This window comes from Platichthys flesus, chromosome 7 (genome assembly GCF_949316205.1).
Source record: "Platichthys flesus chromosome 7, fPlaFle2.1, whole genome shotgun sequence".
In the NCBI taxonomy this organism is placed as follows: Eukaryota; Metazoa; Chordata; class Actinopteri; order Pleuronectiformes; family Pleuronectidae; genus Platichthys; species Platichthys flesus.
In genome coordinates, this window is record NC_084951.1 from 1,051,636 (window position 1) to 1,071,050 (window position 19,415).

Below are 19,415 nucleotides of genomic sequence, written 5' to 3' on the forward strand. Positions count from 1 at the left end.
CTCATCATAGCAGAATCTAAGCTGTCATCCTTGCAGAGGCTTGGCTTTCAAAAAATGGAGGTAGATAGATAGAGGTGGCCGCCATTCAGTCCTGGAAAGTTAAATGATGCAGTTGAAAACTGATTCAGTGCAAGATTCACCAAAAATATGAGCACCTTCAATAAGTGGTTCTTTAAGCGTGTTCATGCCCAACACTGACCTCAGTAGTGGTACCACTAATAAGAGAAAATTAAACTTGGTGGTAACGTGTTGTTGCTGCTGTGGTCAATGCAAAGAACGAAAGAGATGACAGTGTCGTAAATTCAAAAAAATGGTTTTATTATGGCTGTATGTTATCCTGTACATTGTCCCTGCTCCCCTCCTGTCTCACCTGTAGATCCGTCCTGATTCAATTGTCATACACATATTGTACCTAAAAGACATTCAATAATAATTCGAATAATAATATTATTATTCAGCTAAATGTAAATTTCTCACAATGGTAAAGAAATTAAAAAAATCTACTAGATCCACCCCCTGATTTAGATCCATGCCAACATTTAGTTGCTTATTTCCTGACCCATACCACATTCTTTCAAGTTTCATGATGATCTGTTCTATAATTTTTACATAATCCTGTTAACTAACAGACAGAAAGCAGACAGACAGAAGAAAACATGACCTCCTTAGCAGAGGTACTGAAATATGTAAAAAAAAAAAAAAAAAGTTCAAGAAAATAAGGACTTTTTTGTAGTTTATTCCCTTCCCCCGAAAGTTGAAAGGAAAATGAAATATTCTTATATTAATAATTTAGTGGGAATAACTGCAGTCCCTCTTCGATAGTATGAAGAGCTGTCAAGAGTGAAGGAAGATACATACAGTGTTTCTTAAAATTCTATTGTTACTGGGTAAATTATTCATTTATACTTTAGGAGATATTTTGGGTCAACATAAACGATGTTTGATAGATTGGAAGAATTGTGTTTTTTTACTTTTTAAATAAACTTTTTATTAGATAGCTTCAAATTGATATGCTGTGCATAGAAGCCCTTTAATTATATCAATATTTATCAGATTTTTTTAACTGTTTTGTGCTCTTTATTATTTCGGTTCTTAACCTGGGGATGAAGATAAGAATGTTGCCTTGACCATTTACATTTGTCAACGTGAAAACAAATTCCAGCACCTTTCCGGTCACGAGACCGTTTCTTTTGGTGTATGCTGGGAAATGTATTTCTTGGTTCATAATTCTTCAACTGTTCTCATGAACACTAGGTCGAGAGGAAACACCACCTCCCAGAAACACCGCCGTGGTTCTCCCTTTTTTACTTCCTCCCACACGGAACAGGATCTGCGGTACCACTTGTGTCATGTTGGGAGCACAACTCAGCTTCAGTTCCAAAACTCTCACAAGTTTGTCTGTGGCAGGACAACTGTAACAGTCGCGAAGTGTCAGCGAAGTGAGGAGTGGGAGCCTCGCTAACGAGCTGGTAGCTAACAGAGGATGGGAGCCGGTTCTCAATCTTCGTCTCAGTAGAAGCGTATATGAGCTAACATAGTGTTTTTAAACCAGCCAAGCAGCGTCAGATGTTATCATATAATCCAGTCTGTTAGCTAGTTGTCTTCGGAGAAAATACATCCATGGAGGAGGTTGACAAAATTTTGATTCACGCCCTCAAACAAGTCGGCACGTAAGTGTTTTGTTGTTGTTGTGTACACAGCTAACCCAACATTCAGTTACTGGAATGACGGTAGCTGACTAATTTCAAGTCTGATAATTAGAGACATGGCTGCCTTGAACCATTAACATGGAATGACCACCATGCTATTTTTCTGTTGTTCACATGTGGGTTTAAGATCAAAAGGTGAGGATAATACAAATGCTCAGAATTTCCACCTTTCCTTTCTGCTGTTTACATCTAGATTTTTAACATGTTGCACAAAGTACAATTAGTATGTTAGGTGAGCAAAGTAAAGGCACAATATTCGGTTGCATAATCTTGTTTAAAGTAACTGTATCAAGCCTTTGACACACTTACATCACATAACTTGCATAACTTTCTTCATTTGTGAGGCTTTTCAACCAAAGCCTCTCAGGTTCTTGTCTTTCTCCCTTCAGTAACGTCTTTAGATACAATATTCTTCTCTTGGTTTAAGTTTCAGCGATTGACTTGGTCATTATTAAATCCTCCCCTCCCATTCAACTTCTTTGTTGTGTGGGTAGTTGGTGTGTAACAATTCCTGCGGCCTGCACTACAAAGCAAAGGTACTGGTAGTGTAACTTCAGGGCTAACTTGTGACATCCAGAGTATCTTCATTGTTAATCCTAACTACCAAATGGTGATTAGATTTATCCCAAGTTATGCCCCTGCCCATGAAGACCACCTCCTTTACTGGCTGGGTAGACAGCATCCTTGGCATTGCACTTTGTAGAAGGGTCCTACCCACTAATCTCACTGTTCTACATGAAAATAGTTGACAACTACCTTATTAATTGATTAGTCGGGTTTGTTATAATTCACGGCACAGACTGGCAGCGCCACTTTGGTTGAACTACAAAAACTAAGTTTAGTGCACATGGCGACGGTTTAATCCAGATGCTTGGAAAATAAAAAACAGTAATTTAAATAGATTTGAAACCTGCTTAACATTTTTAAGAAATTATGTTGTTAAAAATAAATTTACTGACGTGGTGACTTGGTTATCAAAGCTGACCCTTTTGTGTAAAATGTTCTCCATTTGAGAGCATTTTATCTGTATGTGTTTTTTCAGTAAAAATCTACAAAAGTATTTGAATTTCATGTGTATGTGAGTGGTCATTCTAAATAATATCCCTTATGATCCAATATATCAGAATTATACTGTCAACACATTTTCTTAGCGAAATGATCAACACCTTTTTAGAAATTAAACCCAAACACCCAAAACAAAACTAGTGGTTAGAATAATACTTCTTTTTTTTATCAACAATTTCACAATGAAAATTATCATAGTTCTTCAGAGTTTTTTTTACTATAGATGCAACCTTGCTACTCTGCAAAGGCCTCTGAAAATCATGGTTCAGTTAAGACCTTTTTGAGACACAGGTTGGTTTACAACGATTTTACCCCGAAGAGCCTATTGTTTTAACTTTGGTTTGTTATTATTAATTGTAGTATGCCTCCTCAGCTCAAAATGAGCTGGAATGAGCTAGAAACATGAAACTTTGCACAATAACTGGAATGCAACTTTCCCTGAAACATGATCTCATTCAACCACATGGTGGCATTGTAACACAATGCCTGTAGACTGGAGGTACGGGAGCGAACCAGCAAGCTTCTGGTTAGTGAATAACCTGCAACTTAATTGATTATAATTCAATAAAATAGTTGTATTATTTTCATATTTGACTCATGTTGATACCAGGAAATAAACTGTGAAAAATTTGGAACACTTATAATCTTCAATTCGAGGGGACCTCAAAATTGTCTTTTTTACCGACAGGGAGGTGAGTGAGGAGATTGACAGTGTCAGACAGTTCAGCAGTGAGCTGATCGTGCAGGCGGTGGTCCGATGTATCCAGGTGATTGATCAAGGCCTTGGCAGTTCGCTGCCCACCTCCCTTCCTCCAGGCATGTCTGCTCGTTTCAGAGTAGGAATGAGCCTGGCACAAGCCTGTCAGGTAACATGCTTCTTATTTATTTATTTTGATTGAAGTGAATTAGAACTCAAATGTATAACCTGAAAAACAAGGCTCAAATAATAATGATGAATAAATAATACAAATAGTTGTAGACAGCGTCTCGCTCTTCACACGACAACTATCAAAAGTGCTTGATTTGAGTCTGGTGATATTGTGCAACACAAACACCTCCAGCATTAACAGGAGCACAAACACTTTGTTTGCATCACTTAGAAGCAAATGGTGATAAGACACCTGGTAAAACTGCCAGAACGGTGAAGCTCACGTTGCAGCCATTGTCATGTTTAATCTATACTGCACATGTTAAAGATGCCCTCACTCGTTAGCTATTCCCATCAGCTATGGAATTTGTTTTAATTATATTTGTTATCAAATAACTCCCTAAGTTAGTAAGTAAGTATTTAGTGAAGAAAAAATGATAGAGCCATCTAAATTCCTTCTCATCTCTTTTTTGAGAGTTCCACTTCATAAGTGACAGCTCTTGCCTCATCTGATTGGCTCCTCTGATCAGTGTTTTGAAGATTCTAGCCATTTCAAATTTGAGCAATTCCTAAATATTTATCTTGTATACCAAATGCTAATTTCTCTGCACATCCACTGAATTGTGCTAAAAAAGATTTTCAATTTCATCAAATTCAACCTCACCCTAAATATTTGGCTTTAATGGAGTTTAATGGATATGCAACTTTTAGCATGAGTTTTAGCAGCAATATCTTTGACCGTTTTGGACCACAAATACAAAACATGGAAAACATAGGGACGAGAAATCAAAGGCAACAAGCTTGCACTGTAACACACAAAGTGATGTTATATATTTTAATGGAGAGTCCAAGCACATAGAAAATCGGTCTTTATTTTGAATACAAATATTAGTAACTTGAAGCAATCAAATAATATAAAATGTATGAATAGAGTACACCTCAGTTCAGTGTGAAAATTAATAATAAACATTATTGAAATACTATAACTACAAGGCTACCTCAAGAACATTTTTTGGATAGATGGCTAAACTTGATTTTACAGTGTTTTGATATTCCTCCAGAAAGTTACTTGGATTTTACTGAGGTTTTCAATGATTTTGTTGGACAGCTTAGTATAGATTGATATATTCCTTTAACTTGAATAAAAAGACAAGCTCTTGCACAGAATTAATTTTGCAGAGATATGGAACTGTAAGAGGAAAAATGCCTTGGAGTGCATACTTTGTTTGTTTTCAGATTTTTTTGTATTTAGGAGAAGATGATTAAATAAATATAAATGTATAAATTAAAATGTATATTGTTGATAAATGCATTATTATATAAATCAAGAAATAAAATATAATCGTTAGATTAATCGGAACAAAGTCAATAGGTGCAGCCCTAGTTCAATGCACAATATTTAGCTTTTCAGTTAAACAATGTTTTCTGCAGAGGAGCTACTACTGCAGCACATTTTCTTTTTTTTTACATTAGCTTTGCCTTGAATATGGCCAAACAAATGACTATTTCCATATATAAAAGTAGTCCTGTGTACTCAAATAAATACAAGTATTATACGGTATAAAGCCTGCATCTTCTGCTCCTGCAAATATTTCACAATAAAAAAAACTATTTGAAGAATGGATTCCTTCAACAGCAACGCTTGATAGTGATTAAAGGTAATCGTATTGAGCTCTGTAAAGATTGTTATACGCCCTCTTTCGGAAACTGTAAGTTGAAAAACTACCTCAGGAAGACTTGAGCATGCTAATGTGTCCGTCTCTTTGTGTCTGTTGATGCATCGTGTGTGTATTATTTTTGAATAATAGTTGAATATCATTATTTATAGTACAGTTCTGAATGTAATAGAATAAGATAATCTATATCCATCTGCCCATCTTTTAATACATTCATTAATTAATAAACTCATTAATTAATTTATTCATTCATTGACCTGCCATACTAAAGAGCAAATGTTCCCTTTGTCATTTTGGTACCCAGGAAATTGGTTATAAAGGAGAGATAGGCTATCAGACTTTTCTGTATAGTAACGAGCCGGAGATCCGCTCCCTGCTCATGTGCCTGGTGGAGAAGTTGCCCAGAGAGGGTGCTGAAACCTCAGACCAGCCAACAGGTACAGAGAACTCCATTCTATCATCCACACAGTTATAACTCAACATATTTGTAACCAGTTAGCCGACGGGATTGTGTCATGCTTGCTATCGCAACCCATCACTACTTTAAACCAAAGACTCCATGTTATGATACTGTATTATGTTGCTTGGCTCGCAAATGTTTTCAAGTCTATTTATAGGGAGTGTGTCAGCATTTATCAACCTTTAAATTGTTTATCCTGCTTGAGTTTTTGAACTTTGTTGTAACATTAACTGCTGTCACTAAAGAAATTTAAGGTTTATTAACTCCAGAAATCAACCAGAGAAATTTTTCTCACAAACAAAATGACTGAAATGTGAAAAAAATTTTAATGTCAGAAAATAATTATGTGTGAGTTGTGAGAGAAATCAACCTACTACATTGACTCAACTTGTTTGTCGCCACAATATCAACAGTGATGATCACATAACGATCGAGAAATTTTTGTTTAATCTTTGTAAAAGCAGCATATGCATTCATCAGACACTTGCTCACTCTTTTCCCCTCTCTCTCTCTTCCTGCGTCCTAACCAGGGACTGTTTATGTTTATTTATCACAAGTCAGATCTTCATAGCAATATTCAACAATGTTTCTTCTCCTCTTATATCCCAATCCCCCACTTTTTTCGTCTGTTTCTCTCCTTTTCTCTGCTTCACTCCTGTTTCTCCACTTTCTCCGTCTCTCTCCTCTGTTTCTCTCCCTTTCTCCGTCTCACTCCTCAGTTTCTCTAATTTTCTTCGTCTCACTCCTCTGTTTATCTCCCTTTCTCCGGCTCAGTCGTCTATAGCTCTCCCTTTGTTTTCTCTACCTTTAACGCTATCTTTCTTTTTCTTTCTACCATCTTTTCGTGTGTAACTGGCCTCTAACTCTCATCCTTCTGCACTGTAGAGTTGCAATGTTACCCACCTGGAATGCACAGACTTGATTGTCTGAGTAGTATCACGTGGGACGGCTTAACTCGCATGCAATCTGTCTGTGCGTTTCCTCATCCGCTAAACCACTACCGTAAAGACTACAAAAGCTACAACACTTACTAAGCGCCCCGTCAGGTTTTAAATCATAACCTTCTGTTTTGGCTTTAGGTCCGGGTCCGTACGGGACGGCTTCTAAGTCCGGATGCGGACCGCGGTCCGCTTGTTAGTGACCCCTGGTCTACAGTCTTTACTGTTACTAATACACATGCAAACATATATCAAATGACCTAACATGTATACTGGGCATGTGTATGCTGGTGTAAAAGGAGGCAGATTGTGGTGTAATGGTAGATGGTCTGTAGATAATATAGTGATTTTTTTCCTGGCTAAATGACCACTCAAAGCGCTTTACAGTATAGTTTTACATTCACCCGTTCACACGCACATTCATACAGTGCATCTATGTACAGCACTTTCTCTATGAGAAGGGGAAATTCAGGGTTCAGTATCTTGCCCAAGGACACTCTGGCATTCGGAATGGGGAACACTGGGATCGAAACGCCAGGGCTACTGCTCTCACTCCTGACCAACACCCGTACTAAGAGTAAAGTTAACTTTTGAATTTTTGGGATATAAAATTTCAGTCTCTAGTTTTTGGGCTGATTTTGTGGTATGGCATTTTGTCATCATGTATTTATTATTTGATGATTCATCCCAAGATGTGTTCTCTTTTTGCAGGTAAATCAGTGGTTCTCCAGAGAGGAATTGCTGCTGCAATCAAAGCCCAGCTGGCCGTTCCCTGGCTGCCTACGCACTGCCGACTACCACTGCACATCGAAACACAAGTAATCTCTTCAAAGATGTATTTAGTTAAAAAAGAAAATGCTGTAATATATGAGGATATCTCCAGTTGATCAGCAGAAGTGGGAGAATAGCCAAATCAAGCATATTTGAATGAATAAGACTGCTGACATATTGTTTATTGGTCATTGAATCCATCTTTGGATGTTTTTCTTTTGCCGATTGTTTGGCGCGCACTCACTTGTATACTAATTCATTCATTCAGTCTGCTCGCTCAACTTTCTCTCTTTCCTTCTCTCTTACGCTGAGGCGTCGATCCACACCGACACTGACTCAGCTGCCGTCTCCTGACACACTACAGTTAAAATGTTGATTTTTTTGTAACAACCTTTACAATATCATCACTGACTCCTTAAATAGTCAAATCTTTCATGCATTTATTCACAATCTCCTGACTCTGCTCGCTTTCTTCCTCTCTCATTCACTCACACACACATTCAGACACACTCACATCGGAAACATGTGTAAACTCAGACAAAGTAAAAACAACATAATTTGGTCTTCACCAACACAAATGATGAATGTGTTTATTCGCACACAGAGAGGTGAAGTGAGATCTGATCACGGCTCTTCCTGAATTGCACTCGCTGATGCTGACGTGCACAAATATATTCTCAATCAGTGGTTGCGGGCAGTCGATTGCAGATTCGAAAATGTTTGCATATTGCCCAATCCAAATGAACATAGAACTACTTCCAGTTCCCGGTTTATTTGACCTTTTGACATTTTGCATCTGACGTCACAATGTCTGTCCAGCCAAGGGCCAACCCTCTACCGGACTGCAAAAGGGACATGTAACTTGCTGGATGCCAGTGCAAAACTAATACTCTCATTCACACATTTCCCCAAGCCAACTGTGTAATCTAGGCCTATATTCAACCATGGTTATCTCCTCTTCAATGAATCATCAATCAAATTTGTTGTTGTGCAGTGGGCTGTACTAACAGGCCAGGCATGGATAATATAGCCCTAATCATATGCCAAAGTCATGAAAAGAAGGCAGAAGTGGCTCACAGCCATACATTTGAAGAATTGGCAACCATTCAAATACACAAAACTGTGTAGTGCACATTTTGTATGAGGTAAGTTATTGTTATTAGTGATCTTAATTAAAAAGATTGAAATGACAGTATTAGATACTTGCAAATAATTTTATGAAGCGGAAAGCACAGCATATTCCATAGCATCATCTCTTTTGCAACAGACTCACTGAATGAGCTAACGCTAGAAAATGCCACCAAATCCAGGAGGAATCACATATTTGTACACCATCTGAGGTAATCACTTTATGATTACAAATCAAACTTCTGCAAAGTAATATCCTTATTGCATTCTTTACCCATTTTCACATGCTTGTTTCTCTTTTGAATAATTTATGAAGTACACCACAACATACTACATATGAAAATAATCAGCAGAACCAAAGCTATCAATTGCTATGTTACTCTTTTATTTGTGTAATGCATCAGCTAATTCCGTTTTGAAATCAATCAGCGAATTTCTCCAATATAGAGCTGGCATTATCCAACATTTATTTCCATCTGGCACTAAGCACATATTTAATCAATCAATCAATCAAATTTTATTTGTATAGCCCATCTTCACAAATTACAATTCGTCTCATAGGGCTTTAACAGGGTGTGACATCCTCTGTCCTTAACCCTCAGCAAGAGTAAGGAAAAAACCCTTTTAACAGGGTAAAAATACGTAGAAACCTCAGAGAGAGCCACATGTGAGGGATCCCTCTCCCAGGACGGACAGAAGTGCAATAGATGCCACTTGTAGAAAAACATCATCCAGATTAAAGTTTTTAGCAGCATTGATGAGGGTAAACATCCTGAAGGATAACCCAAATATGACATGCCAAGCAGTTCCGCTGCAATCACAGTCCATGGTCAGCAACCAGCAGGACCACGATCCACCATCCAGACCAGACGCCACTCCAGTCCTCAGTCATCGTCCACCACCGCCCACCAGGACCCACCACGAGCCGCGGTCCTGGTCCACCGCCCGTACCCAATGCCAACGCGGATATGATCATGCCAAAGCAAGATCATATCTAATGATCGAATCTGTGGATAGTCTAGACTCTTCTAGCAGATAATATGATACCCTACCGACATAGGGTTAATATCTCAATTGGCCTTACAGTGGTTTCCATGGGGAAAAACTGATTTTAATGAAGACTATACCGACGGGGGTTATACCCCTGTCAGGTACTACCAAGCCAGGTTTTCAGTTCAGAGGCCAGTCTAAAAGCAGCTTGCCATCACCCATTGGCAGTAGGATTATTGGATGAAGATTGGGCCGATGTATTTGTCATATATATGAATGATTCTCCCTATGCAAAATAGGACATATTCAATAAGTGTATAGCTCATTTGCATATTCAAATTCATTTTCAAAGAAACTTGTAACAATTTTTTTTTAACTTTTCATGGGTACTTTCATTGTGTAAGGTTTCATTTTGATAGGAGTAAAGGAAAAAAATAGCCCCAATGAGGTGTATTGTTGCCTGGCCTTATTTGCACAAATCTCGGATTGATGAGAATTAAACATATTTCCTCAACTAGGATTTCTTAGGACTTTTAGTATGTTGTTCTGGACACCTCCATATCATTTTTTTTTACAATTAGTCGGTCGTAAAACGCTACTTTGCCTGGACTATTAGTGTAAATATAATCATTGATATACTCTCAGGGATTTATTTTATTCCATTTCTTTTTTTTTTACATTGTAAGTTAAATCAGTTGGATGGCTGCTCAGGGCGATGGGCAGTGTTGGGATTCCGCCACACATAGCGTTTTGCATTGAGGCCAAAAAGTTCAATTTTGGTCTCATCTGACCAGAGCACCTTCTTCCACAAGCTGGCTGTGACTCCCACGTGGCAAACTCCAAATGGGATTTATTATGGTTCCCTTTCAACAACAGCTTTCTTCTTGCCACCCTCCTTCCATAAAGGCCAGATTTGTGGAGTAGACTACTAATAGTTGTCCTTTAGACAGATTCTCCCACCTCAGCTGTGGATCTCTGCTGCTCCTCCAGAGTAACAATGAGCCTCTTGGTTGCTCCTCTGATCAATTTTCTCCTTGTCCGGCTTCTCAGTTTGAGTGGACGGCCTTGTCTTGGTAGGTTTGCGGTTGTGCCATATTCTTTCCATTTTCTGATGATGGATTTTATGGTGCTCCGTGAGATGTTCAAAGCTCTGGATATTTTTTTATAACCTAACCCTGCTTCATACTTCTCCACAACTTTATCCCTGACCTGTTTGGTGAGCTCCTTGGTCTTAATGATGCTGTTTGTTCAGAAATGATCTATAACAAACCCCTTCACAGAACAGGTGTATTTATACTGAGATTAAATTGCAGACATGTGGACCCTATTTACTAAGTATGTGACTTGCAAATGTGACTTGTGAAGGCAATTGGTCGCACCAGATTGTTTTAGGGGTTTCACATTAAAGGGGGTGAATACATATGCACTCAACACTTTTCAGATTTTTATTTGTAAATAATTTTGAAATCCATTTAATATTTCCCCCCACTTCCAAATGATGGACTATTTTGTTTTGGTCCATTACATAAAATCACGATGAAATAAATGTTAATCTGTGGTTATACCATGACAAAATGTAGAAAAGTACAAGGGGGGTGAATACTTATGCAAGGCACTGTATATATACAGATATGAGCTATTCCATTTTCTCAACGTTCAAGGCAGCAACTTTACTCTTCATATTTTGTGTCTGTGGACTGTGTATATGTTATAAAGTTTGTCTATCTGGGCATTTATACTTAGCCAACATTTCTGGTAACATTCCACACATGCAGAAGGCCTCAACATAATTGATTGCTGCTGTGAAATGGTCAGCATCAGGTATAAAAACCTGGTCCATACCAAAAAGTCACAGTATTTTTGTTAATTAGTAAGAGTCAGGGTGCTGCTATACAGTAGCTTAGTTTCCCCTGTGCTTAGTTTCCCCTGACTTATTTTTTTAGCCTTAGTCATTGAGTAGGCCTGTTTTAAGCTTGTCCTGTTTGTCAGTAAACAGCAACATATTCCTACAGAGAAAAACTGTGTGATTGCTACAATATGTTAGCACACTGCAATCTGACCTGGAATCACAAAGACTAGGTAACAGCAGACTGATGGCAGCAGGCTTCATTAAACACTTAAATAGAACATGTAGAATAGAATGGGTGCTCGTAATGGAACCACTGGCTACAAGTTCAAAAAAGCCAGGACTTATGCAAAGAGGCATTGTGAATATATATTACAGACATCTCTACACTGTCTAGATGAAGTACAGATATTATCAAAATTGTATCTTTATAATTCATTTTCTCACAGTAGAAGTAGCGAGCAGCCCTGCTAATGTTTATTCAAGAAAATTGCCCGGCAGATTCTGACAAGTTACATTTTCCCTGTCTAGAGTCCAGAAGCATTGCATAGCTTCCATGCGCTGCCCCTACGTTTATCACACTTCACTAATGGCCCAGAAAAGAAGCAGCTAAAAGGTAGGCGTCTATGACACATACAGGACTGTACGTGCTATATGATTTTCGTTGATCGCATGTATTTCAATGCACTGTCAATCTGCTCTATCAATCAGGTTGACCCAACTAGAAGAGTGGACCAAAAATGTTTGTTTATATCACTTGCTTTGGTAATTCCTATGGATGTAAAATTATCATTGATTGCAAAGCCTTTTATGTTAAGTATTTCTGTTTATTAAGAAATCTACTTTTTTGTGGAAATTATGTGATGGAAAAGCCCTTGTAAATATAGCATCATCACTGTGTTAACACGTTGTCGATAATATGCTACAGAATTGGAATAAGTGTGTATGTTTGTGCTGTAATTTCAGTTAAGAAGAACTACCAGCGAGACATTCTTCCGCCTGTAACCGCCCAGCTTTCCTATCATACCTCTTTGATGGCATCCTTACTTGAGAAGCACACCGATGAGTTAAGTGCTGCTCAGGAGTGGGACAATGAGTGGAACAGTCAGGGACTCCTTTCTCGCCTCAGTCCAAAGGTAAATCATCACACTTGCTACAGTTAGATATACATCTCGATCTGTAAACATGTTTATTATAACATTCCCTGGTAAATTTCTATGTTTCTTAAACAGGAGTATCGATCAAGAAAACTGACTCGACTGCGGAAACGTGTCAAGGAGCAGCTTCGTGCTGCTGAAGTACCTGCTTCTGAAAGTGCCTTTGGCGGTACTCGCTCAAACACTGACCTATTTGAGCTACTGCAGACCTTCAAGGGCTCTGCCCCGTCTGACCTCATCCTGACCAAAGGGACCCACTTCACCCACACTAAAAAGTTCACATTTGAACAGGTGAAAATCTTCACCAGCACAATGCTGCAAGATACTGTGTGCATTCTTTATCTCCTAAGTATCCATGCGGCTGTGCATTTGTTCTCCAGGAGTCAGCACCTGTAACCAACCCCATCCCATCTGGGCATCAGTCAGAGAGTGACCTCCAGGACCGTCAGCACATGGAGTTGGCTGCACTCCAGCACCAATTCCAGCAGCTTTGCAGTGATGGTGACCAGCTAACAGCGGACATGAAACACATTAGTGTCACTAATACACAGGTGAAACACTGAGCCAAATGCACAGATGTACGTTACCCACGTTTACCTGACTGTAAGCCAATGATGCCCATGTTCCCTTCAACAGTTGCTATTTTTAAAAAGTAATATATTGTGATCAAAGATATATGTGTAAGATTGACATCAATTTATATATCTTGAATTAGATTCTTGTTTCCAATTTTGAATCTGTACTTGGACTCAAACATACACTTGTTTGTCAAGATGTTTTGATAATTTGTCTGGGCTGCTAAACTAAACTAAACTAAAATGTTGTAGTTTTTTTCCTTCTCAAATGTGTAAATTCACATTCAAAGTTTCCACTATCTACATTAGTTTAATGGTGTCTATTTGCAAAAAGCACAAAAGGGTTTTATTTTAATATCTAAGTTCATGGGCTAAATCACATTGGTGAAAGTGCAAATAGGGCAGTATGTACAATTAATTGCCAGAAAAGGCTGTGTGGTTAAAAAAGGCTGTGCTTAGCCTAAAGTAATCTTCGTGTTTTGGATATAACATGCGATAAACCAACATGCCATCTACCATTTCCTTTAAATGCCAGGTGCACTTACACTTTGTTGGACTGCTGTTATAAGATCAAATTTGCAGAGGCAATAAATATGTTGGTGTGTAAAACTGCTTGGACAGACAGACCATGTACATCTGTAACAAGCAGTATAAAAATATCACCCTCTTGATAGAGCACCCTTTAAATAACACTAAGATACTGGACCATTGACTTCAGTCAAGCCGTTTTCTTGCTGGACAAGGAAAAAATGAATTTGCTGGTCTAAAACTATCAAAGACACATGAGTCACACTTTTGCAAGCTGTTAAATGGGTCCCAAGTTTTTTAACCTTAAAGTTATTTAACCTTAAAGGGAAAGGAGTGATGTATTAAGAGTAATATGGAATACAGCAGTCCCAATGTCCAAAAGAGGTTATTAATGATGCTCTATGTGTGTGATGTGTTTTGCTGTAGATGTTGACTGAGTTAAAGCAGAGCGAGCTGGGAATTTCTGAAAAAGAGAACAAGATGCAGGTGAAGAAGAAAACAATTGGCCTTTTGCCAGATGCAGATGACAACCTGCTGAAGCTTCAGGTAGGAGGGCTGAGAGAGATCACTTATAATTGCTGATTGGAGGCATGCCAAACTCAGGAACAATTTGGAAACCTGTGTGTTCTTCTCTAGGTTCTAGTAGAGGCCAGCACTAAGCGTTTGGTGAATCTGGCTTCTCAATGGGAGAAACACAGAGCTCCACATATGGATGAGTACCGTACACTCAAAGAAATCTGCAGCAACCATGATGTAAGTGGTGCCTTACCACAAATATTTATCTACATTATGATGTAAAGAGATTTAGATTCTGTTGATATTTGTCCATTTTCCTCAGCTGGAGTCATCAAGAATGATGTCTGAAATCAGGTCCCTGCATGACAAGATCCGTATCTCTACAGAGGAGGCCAGGAAAAAAGAAGAAATGTACAAACAATTGGTAACCCACTTAATTACAAGTCTTTTGAAAATTAAGTGTTTAACCTATGCTCATAGGTTAAATGTTATGTAAACATACTGTAGGTTAGTTTGAAATTTACAACTGAGTTAGTGGTTGTCTGCACAATTTGTGTTGAATATTCTTCATGTGTGTTCAACTGCACTATGCCTTTTCTTTTCCAATGTAGGTAACAGAGTTAGAAAATCTTCCTCAGGATGTGTCTCGGTCAGCATACACTCAGAGGATTCTAGAGATTGTCAGCAACATCAAAAAACAGAAGGAGGAAATTACAAAGGTAACATTAGAAGAGGGTGGATTCATGATGAGTAGAGTTGACCAGCAAGACCATTTGATGTTGGGGTAGGTTATGGGAAAACTGTCCATGGGACTTTCAGTTCATAACAAGAGTGCAGATAAAATAAAGTTCTCTGACCAGCACTATAATGGCCCAGAGTCACATCAACAACAAACACAGCCAAATGTAGGATTAATATCAGTTTTTTTTTTCAAGGAATCAAGTTGTCTTTACAAAATGAACGTAGTGGATAACTATGCTCTGTCACTTCAATCACTGGGATAGCACTTAAAGTAGACTCTGTATCTGTTGTAACATCATTAATACTGATTTGACTTTCCTTGACAGATATTGTCAGATACTAAGGAGCTCCAGAAAGAAATCAACAACCTGACAGGAAAACTAGACAGGACCTTTGCTGTGACTGATGAGCTGGTCTTCAAGGTTTTCTGTCTTTCTTTTTCAGTATTTGTGTGTTTACAAAAGATTATAATTGGAGAGGGTTATTTCTCAAAACTAGAACTCAAACAACAGCAAAATGAAGACTTCTGATGTAGTAGCTGCACCTATTTAAACAAACCTCAAATTCACAACATTCATTCTTAAGCCGTTAAAATGACCTTCATGTTAAATAGCAAAACAATAGAATACCAAAGCAAGTATACGAACAATTGAACACATATGAACACACAAACACTGACCTTTGTCTGAATTTAATGACACACTGCTTTGTATATGTGAAATATATATTTTTAAGTATATTTTTTGCTTCATCTTCACTGACTCATTTCAAGTTAATTTCACAAGATGTGAACAGGTTGGACTCCCTCAGAGAACAAGTGTGCTTTTGAATCGTGTGGCGCTGAAATTGTTTTCAACATTCACACTCAGATAAATAATTATGTGAACAGCTACACAGTTTTAATGATTTGAAATCTCACAATGGATTTGAAAAGAAGCCATCAAGATGTAGTTGAGGTGCAGTCTTTCAGCTTTAATTTAAGGGGTTTACCAAAACTATTACACTCACTATTTGGCACTACAGTCATTTGTATTCATATTCCAGAGGTCAGTGGCTTAAAGTAGTCAGACTAACATAATTATTAATATTAAGGATTTTTTCAGTTCTTTGCAGTCCACGACTGCCGTGTGTGACAAAGTATTAAAGATTTTCTTGTATGCATTAATTCTTCTTTGTTATGTGCAGGATGCCAAAAAAGATGAATCTGTCCGCAAATCCTATAAGTACCTTGCTGCCTTGCATGAAGTATGTTTCTCTGGATTCCTTATAATTCAACCTACCTGTCGTTCTTATTAGACAATGTGTACATGTGATGTTTTTGTGTTGCATTTTTCTAAAGAGCTGTAATCAGTTGATCCAAACCATCGAGGAGACAGGCACAATTTTGAGAGAGATTCGAGATCTAGAAGAACAGGTAGGATTTATTTAGTAGTGATGGTTCCATCATTACATTATACATTTTATTATCTTTTAAAGAAAGATTTAATTGCAGTTTGACAAACAGTGTGTGAACTAAAATACCGGTTCAACAAACACATAGAAATACAATAGTTTAATCTGTTTGGTCCGCATTTTGTTTAGACATGTTTCACATAACAACAGCACAGCTAATTGGTAGTTGTTATGGAGAAGAGGCTCAATTACAACTACCAAAGCTGTTGATGTCTGTTAGTTCCTCCAATCTGTAACAGTGATCCCTGCAGATAGCATCACACAACACAGAGAGAACAGACTGACTTCTCTCATGTTGCTTCTTTAGAAACCGTCTAGCCTGTTTTGATCACGTTTGTCCCAGTCACAGTATTTACATTTACATTTTTCATTTATCTGACGCTTTTATCCAAGGCGACTTACAATAAGTGCATTCAACCCCGAGGGTACAAACCCAGAACAACAAGAATCAAGAAAGTAAAATTTCTTCAAAAATAGAAAATAAAAGTGCTGCTAATAGATGCACTGTATGAATGTGTGTGTTAATGGCTGAATGGCAAGCTGTACTGTAAAGTGAGATGGGATGGGGGCAGGTGGGCGGGCGGGCGGAGGTTACCAAGGTAAGAACTTGATTGGGAGACAGGGGGTTGAAAAAGGAATGCGAAGGGGATGAAGATGAGGATGATGGAAAGGTAGTTATAGAAGGAGGATTAGAAAATGAGGAGGGTCTGCATTTATCTTTTTAATAAAGTAGTTGACAAAGTGGCTTGATAGAAGGGAGGGAGGAAGGAGGGGGGGACTGGGGGGGATCAAGGAGGTTGAAAAAGATGGAGAAGATTTATTTTGGGTTAGAAAATGAAGATTGAATTATAGTTTAGTAAAAAGTGCTTTTGGCTATGGAAATAGAGGCAGAGAAAGAGGAGAGAAGAGACTGATAAGCGAGCAGGTCATCCGAGTGTTTAGATTTCCGCCATTTCCTTTCTGATGCTCACATAACTTCAAATCAATATCTTGATTATTTCAAAATGTTACCTTGATTAAGATCACAGAACGATTATTTTATGCTAAACTCCAGAGCACATAAAACAAAAACGAAGTGAACCTAAATTCCTGTACGCTTCCTAATAACTTCTGATTAGTGTTTATTGTTAAAGTGTCAAGTGAGCGCAGATCAGTGGAGGAATGAGATCATGCGACATGCTAACACAGCAAAGTACAAGGTAGCCTGGCCGCCACTGCAAAATGAGCGTGGTGGAAACCCGACAGTTCGTGAATGCACACATGTGGGAAAGAATTAGCCGACAATTCTGTTGAAGGTTATAAATTATATTTTTCTATACATTTTCAGTTATTGCCCAGCCCTTGTAACAGCCAACATGTCAACATCTCAAAATGTCAAAACATTATTTTTAATATGCAGTATCAAGTGATTTGATGGACAATTAACAACATTTTTCACTGTTATTTAAAAATTGTCCATAGATTGAGACAGAAAATGGAAACAAAACTGTGTCAAACCTGGAGAGGATTCTGGATGACTACAAGTGTATTCGACAGGAGAACTCGGCGCTCGCTGCCAAAGTCCGAGAAGGCTGAGGGTCGATCTGGTTTCACTCTTCTGCCTCCTGAAGCTAAAGTTTTACCAAAACACCTGGATTGGACTGAAAGAGAACTCCCATAGGAGACATGCTTTTCTTTTGAGTCAATTATAATTTGCTACCATGAAAATAACGTGGATGGATAGAGAAGGCAATTCGATATAAAAACTTCAGCGTTCATTTCTGGATGCTTTCTTAAGGGGTCCTTGCTTGATTGATTTGTACACAAATGAAACATGACACTGGACAGCAGAGGAGACTGTCAGACCTCTTGTGTAAAGTATAATTATTCATATTGCTGTATGCAAAGTTTTAATTTCTTGATAATATTGACATTTTTAAATTTAAACTGTTAATACAGTAATAATTGATTGGCTGTTCCTTGTGTCATGATTATATCTGAACTGAATATGTTGAGTAGTATTTGAATGGAGTCCAATAATAATGCCCCAAATAGAAAAGTATTGATGTTGTTTACCAGCTTAAATAAAGATGCCTTCAAAATTCAAGGGTCATGATGAGTGAGTGATATCCTTCATATTTCACCCCAATGAACTGTCTTCAACATTTAAAATTAAGGTTTAAAAATAAGCAAAAGCAGGCAATGACACGAAGACAGGAAAAAAGACTTTCAGAATAAAACTAACAAACTTCTTGCGTTACTGAGACAAGTTGAATGTAGCCATTCAAATAAAGTAATCTGTTTCATTGTATAGTGTTCAATATTAGCCAGTTGTGTTTACAGACTTATTACCATTTGTCTTCATAAAAGCTTCAGGGCCACCAGAAATGTTAAACAACTGGGTTTAATGATTAAGTTGTTTAACATTACTTTCTGTATTAAAACCGAAGTTTGATCGGTCATAAGCTTGAGTTACATTGTAGCAGGTTCTTATCCTGTGGTTTAAATGTATTTTAAAACTGGGGTTACCTTGCATCTAAATAGATATGGAGTGTCTTTAACTTTCATCATATTTCTTTGTAAACACTTACTATGAAAATAATTAACCTTAATCTAGCAATAATAAACCATGTGATATCTTATTCCATTTGCTTTATTTTCAAATTACAATAATACATTTATCAACGTATGGGGCAGAGTAAGATGGCTCTATAGCTTTGGGTGGCTGTGGCCCAGGAGGTTAGATCCCGGCTCCTCTTGTCCTTGCAGTTACAGTGTCTTGCATAAGTATTCACCCCCTTTGGACTTTTCTACATTTTGTCATGGTATAACCACAGATTAAAATTTATTTCATCATGAGTTTATGTAATGGACCAACACAAAATAGTGCATCGTTTGGAAGTGGGGGGAAATATTAAATGGATTTCATAATTATTTACAAATAAAAATCTGAAAAGTGTTGAGTGCATATGTATTCACCCCCTTTACTGTGAAACCCCTAAAAACAATCACATTT

The 19,415-nt window shown here is 37.9% G+C and overlaps 1 protein-coding gene across 2 annotated transcripts; it reads left to right on the forward strand.

The window, feature by feature from the left end:
• The first annotated feature begins 1,303 nt into the window (after positions 1-1,303).
• On the forward strand, positions 1,304-18,506 carry ccdc22 (coiled-coil domain containing 22). 2 transcript variants are annotated; one of them, XM_062391350.1, is made up of 16 exons: positions 1,305-1,670; positions 3,463-3,640; positions 5,623-5,755; positions 7,428-7,534; positions 11,983-12,067; positions 12,418-12,587; positions 12,684-12,899; positions 12,989-13,159; positions 14,138-14,257; positions 14,348-14,464; positions 14,550-14,651; positions 14,839-14,946; positions 15,295-15,390; positions 16,154-16,213; positions 16,308-16,382; positions 17,882-18,506. In XM_062391350.1, the coding sequence occupies exons 1-16, from the start codon at positions 1,621-1,623 to the stop codon at positions 17,993-17,995; spliced, it is 1,902 nt and encodes a 633-aa protein (XP_062247334.1). In that variant the 5' UTR covers positions 1,305-1,620; the 3' UTR covers positions 17,996-18,506. The 2 variants fall into 2 exon arrangements, with proteins under 2 accessions (XP_062247335.1, XP_062247334.1); XM_062391351.1 differs by lacking the exon at positions 14,839-14,946 and having other exon boundaries at positions 1,304-1,670.
• The last annotated feature ends 909 nt before the right edge of the window (positions 18,507-19,415 follow it).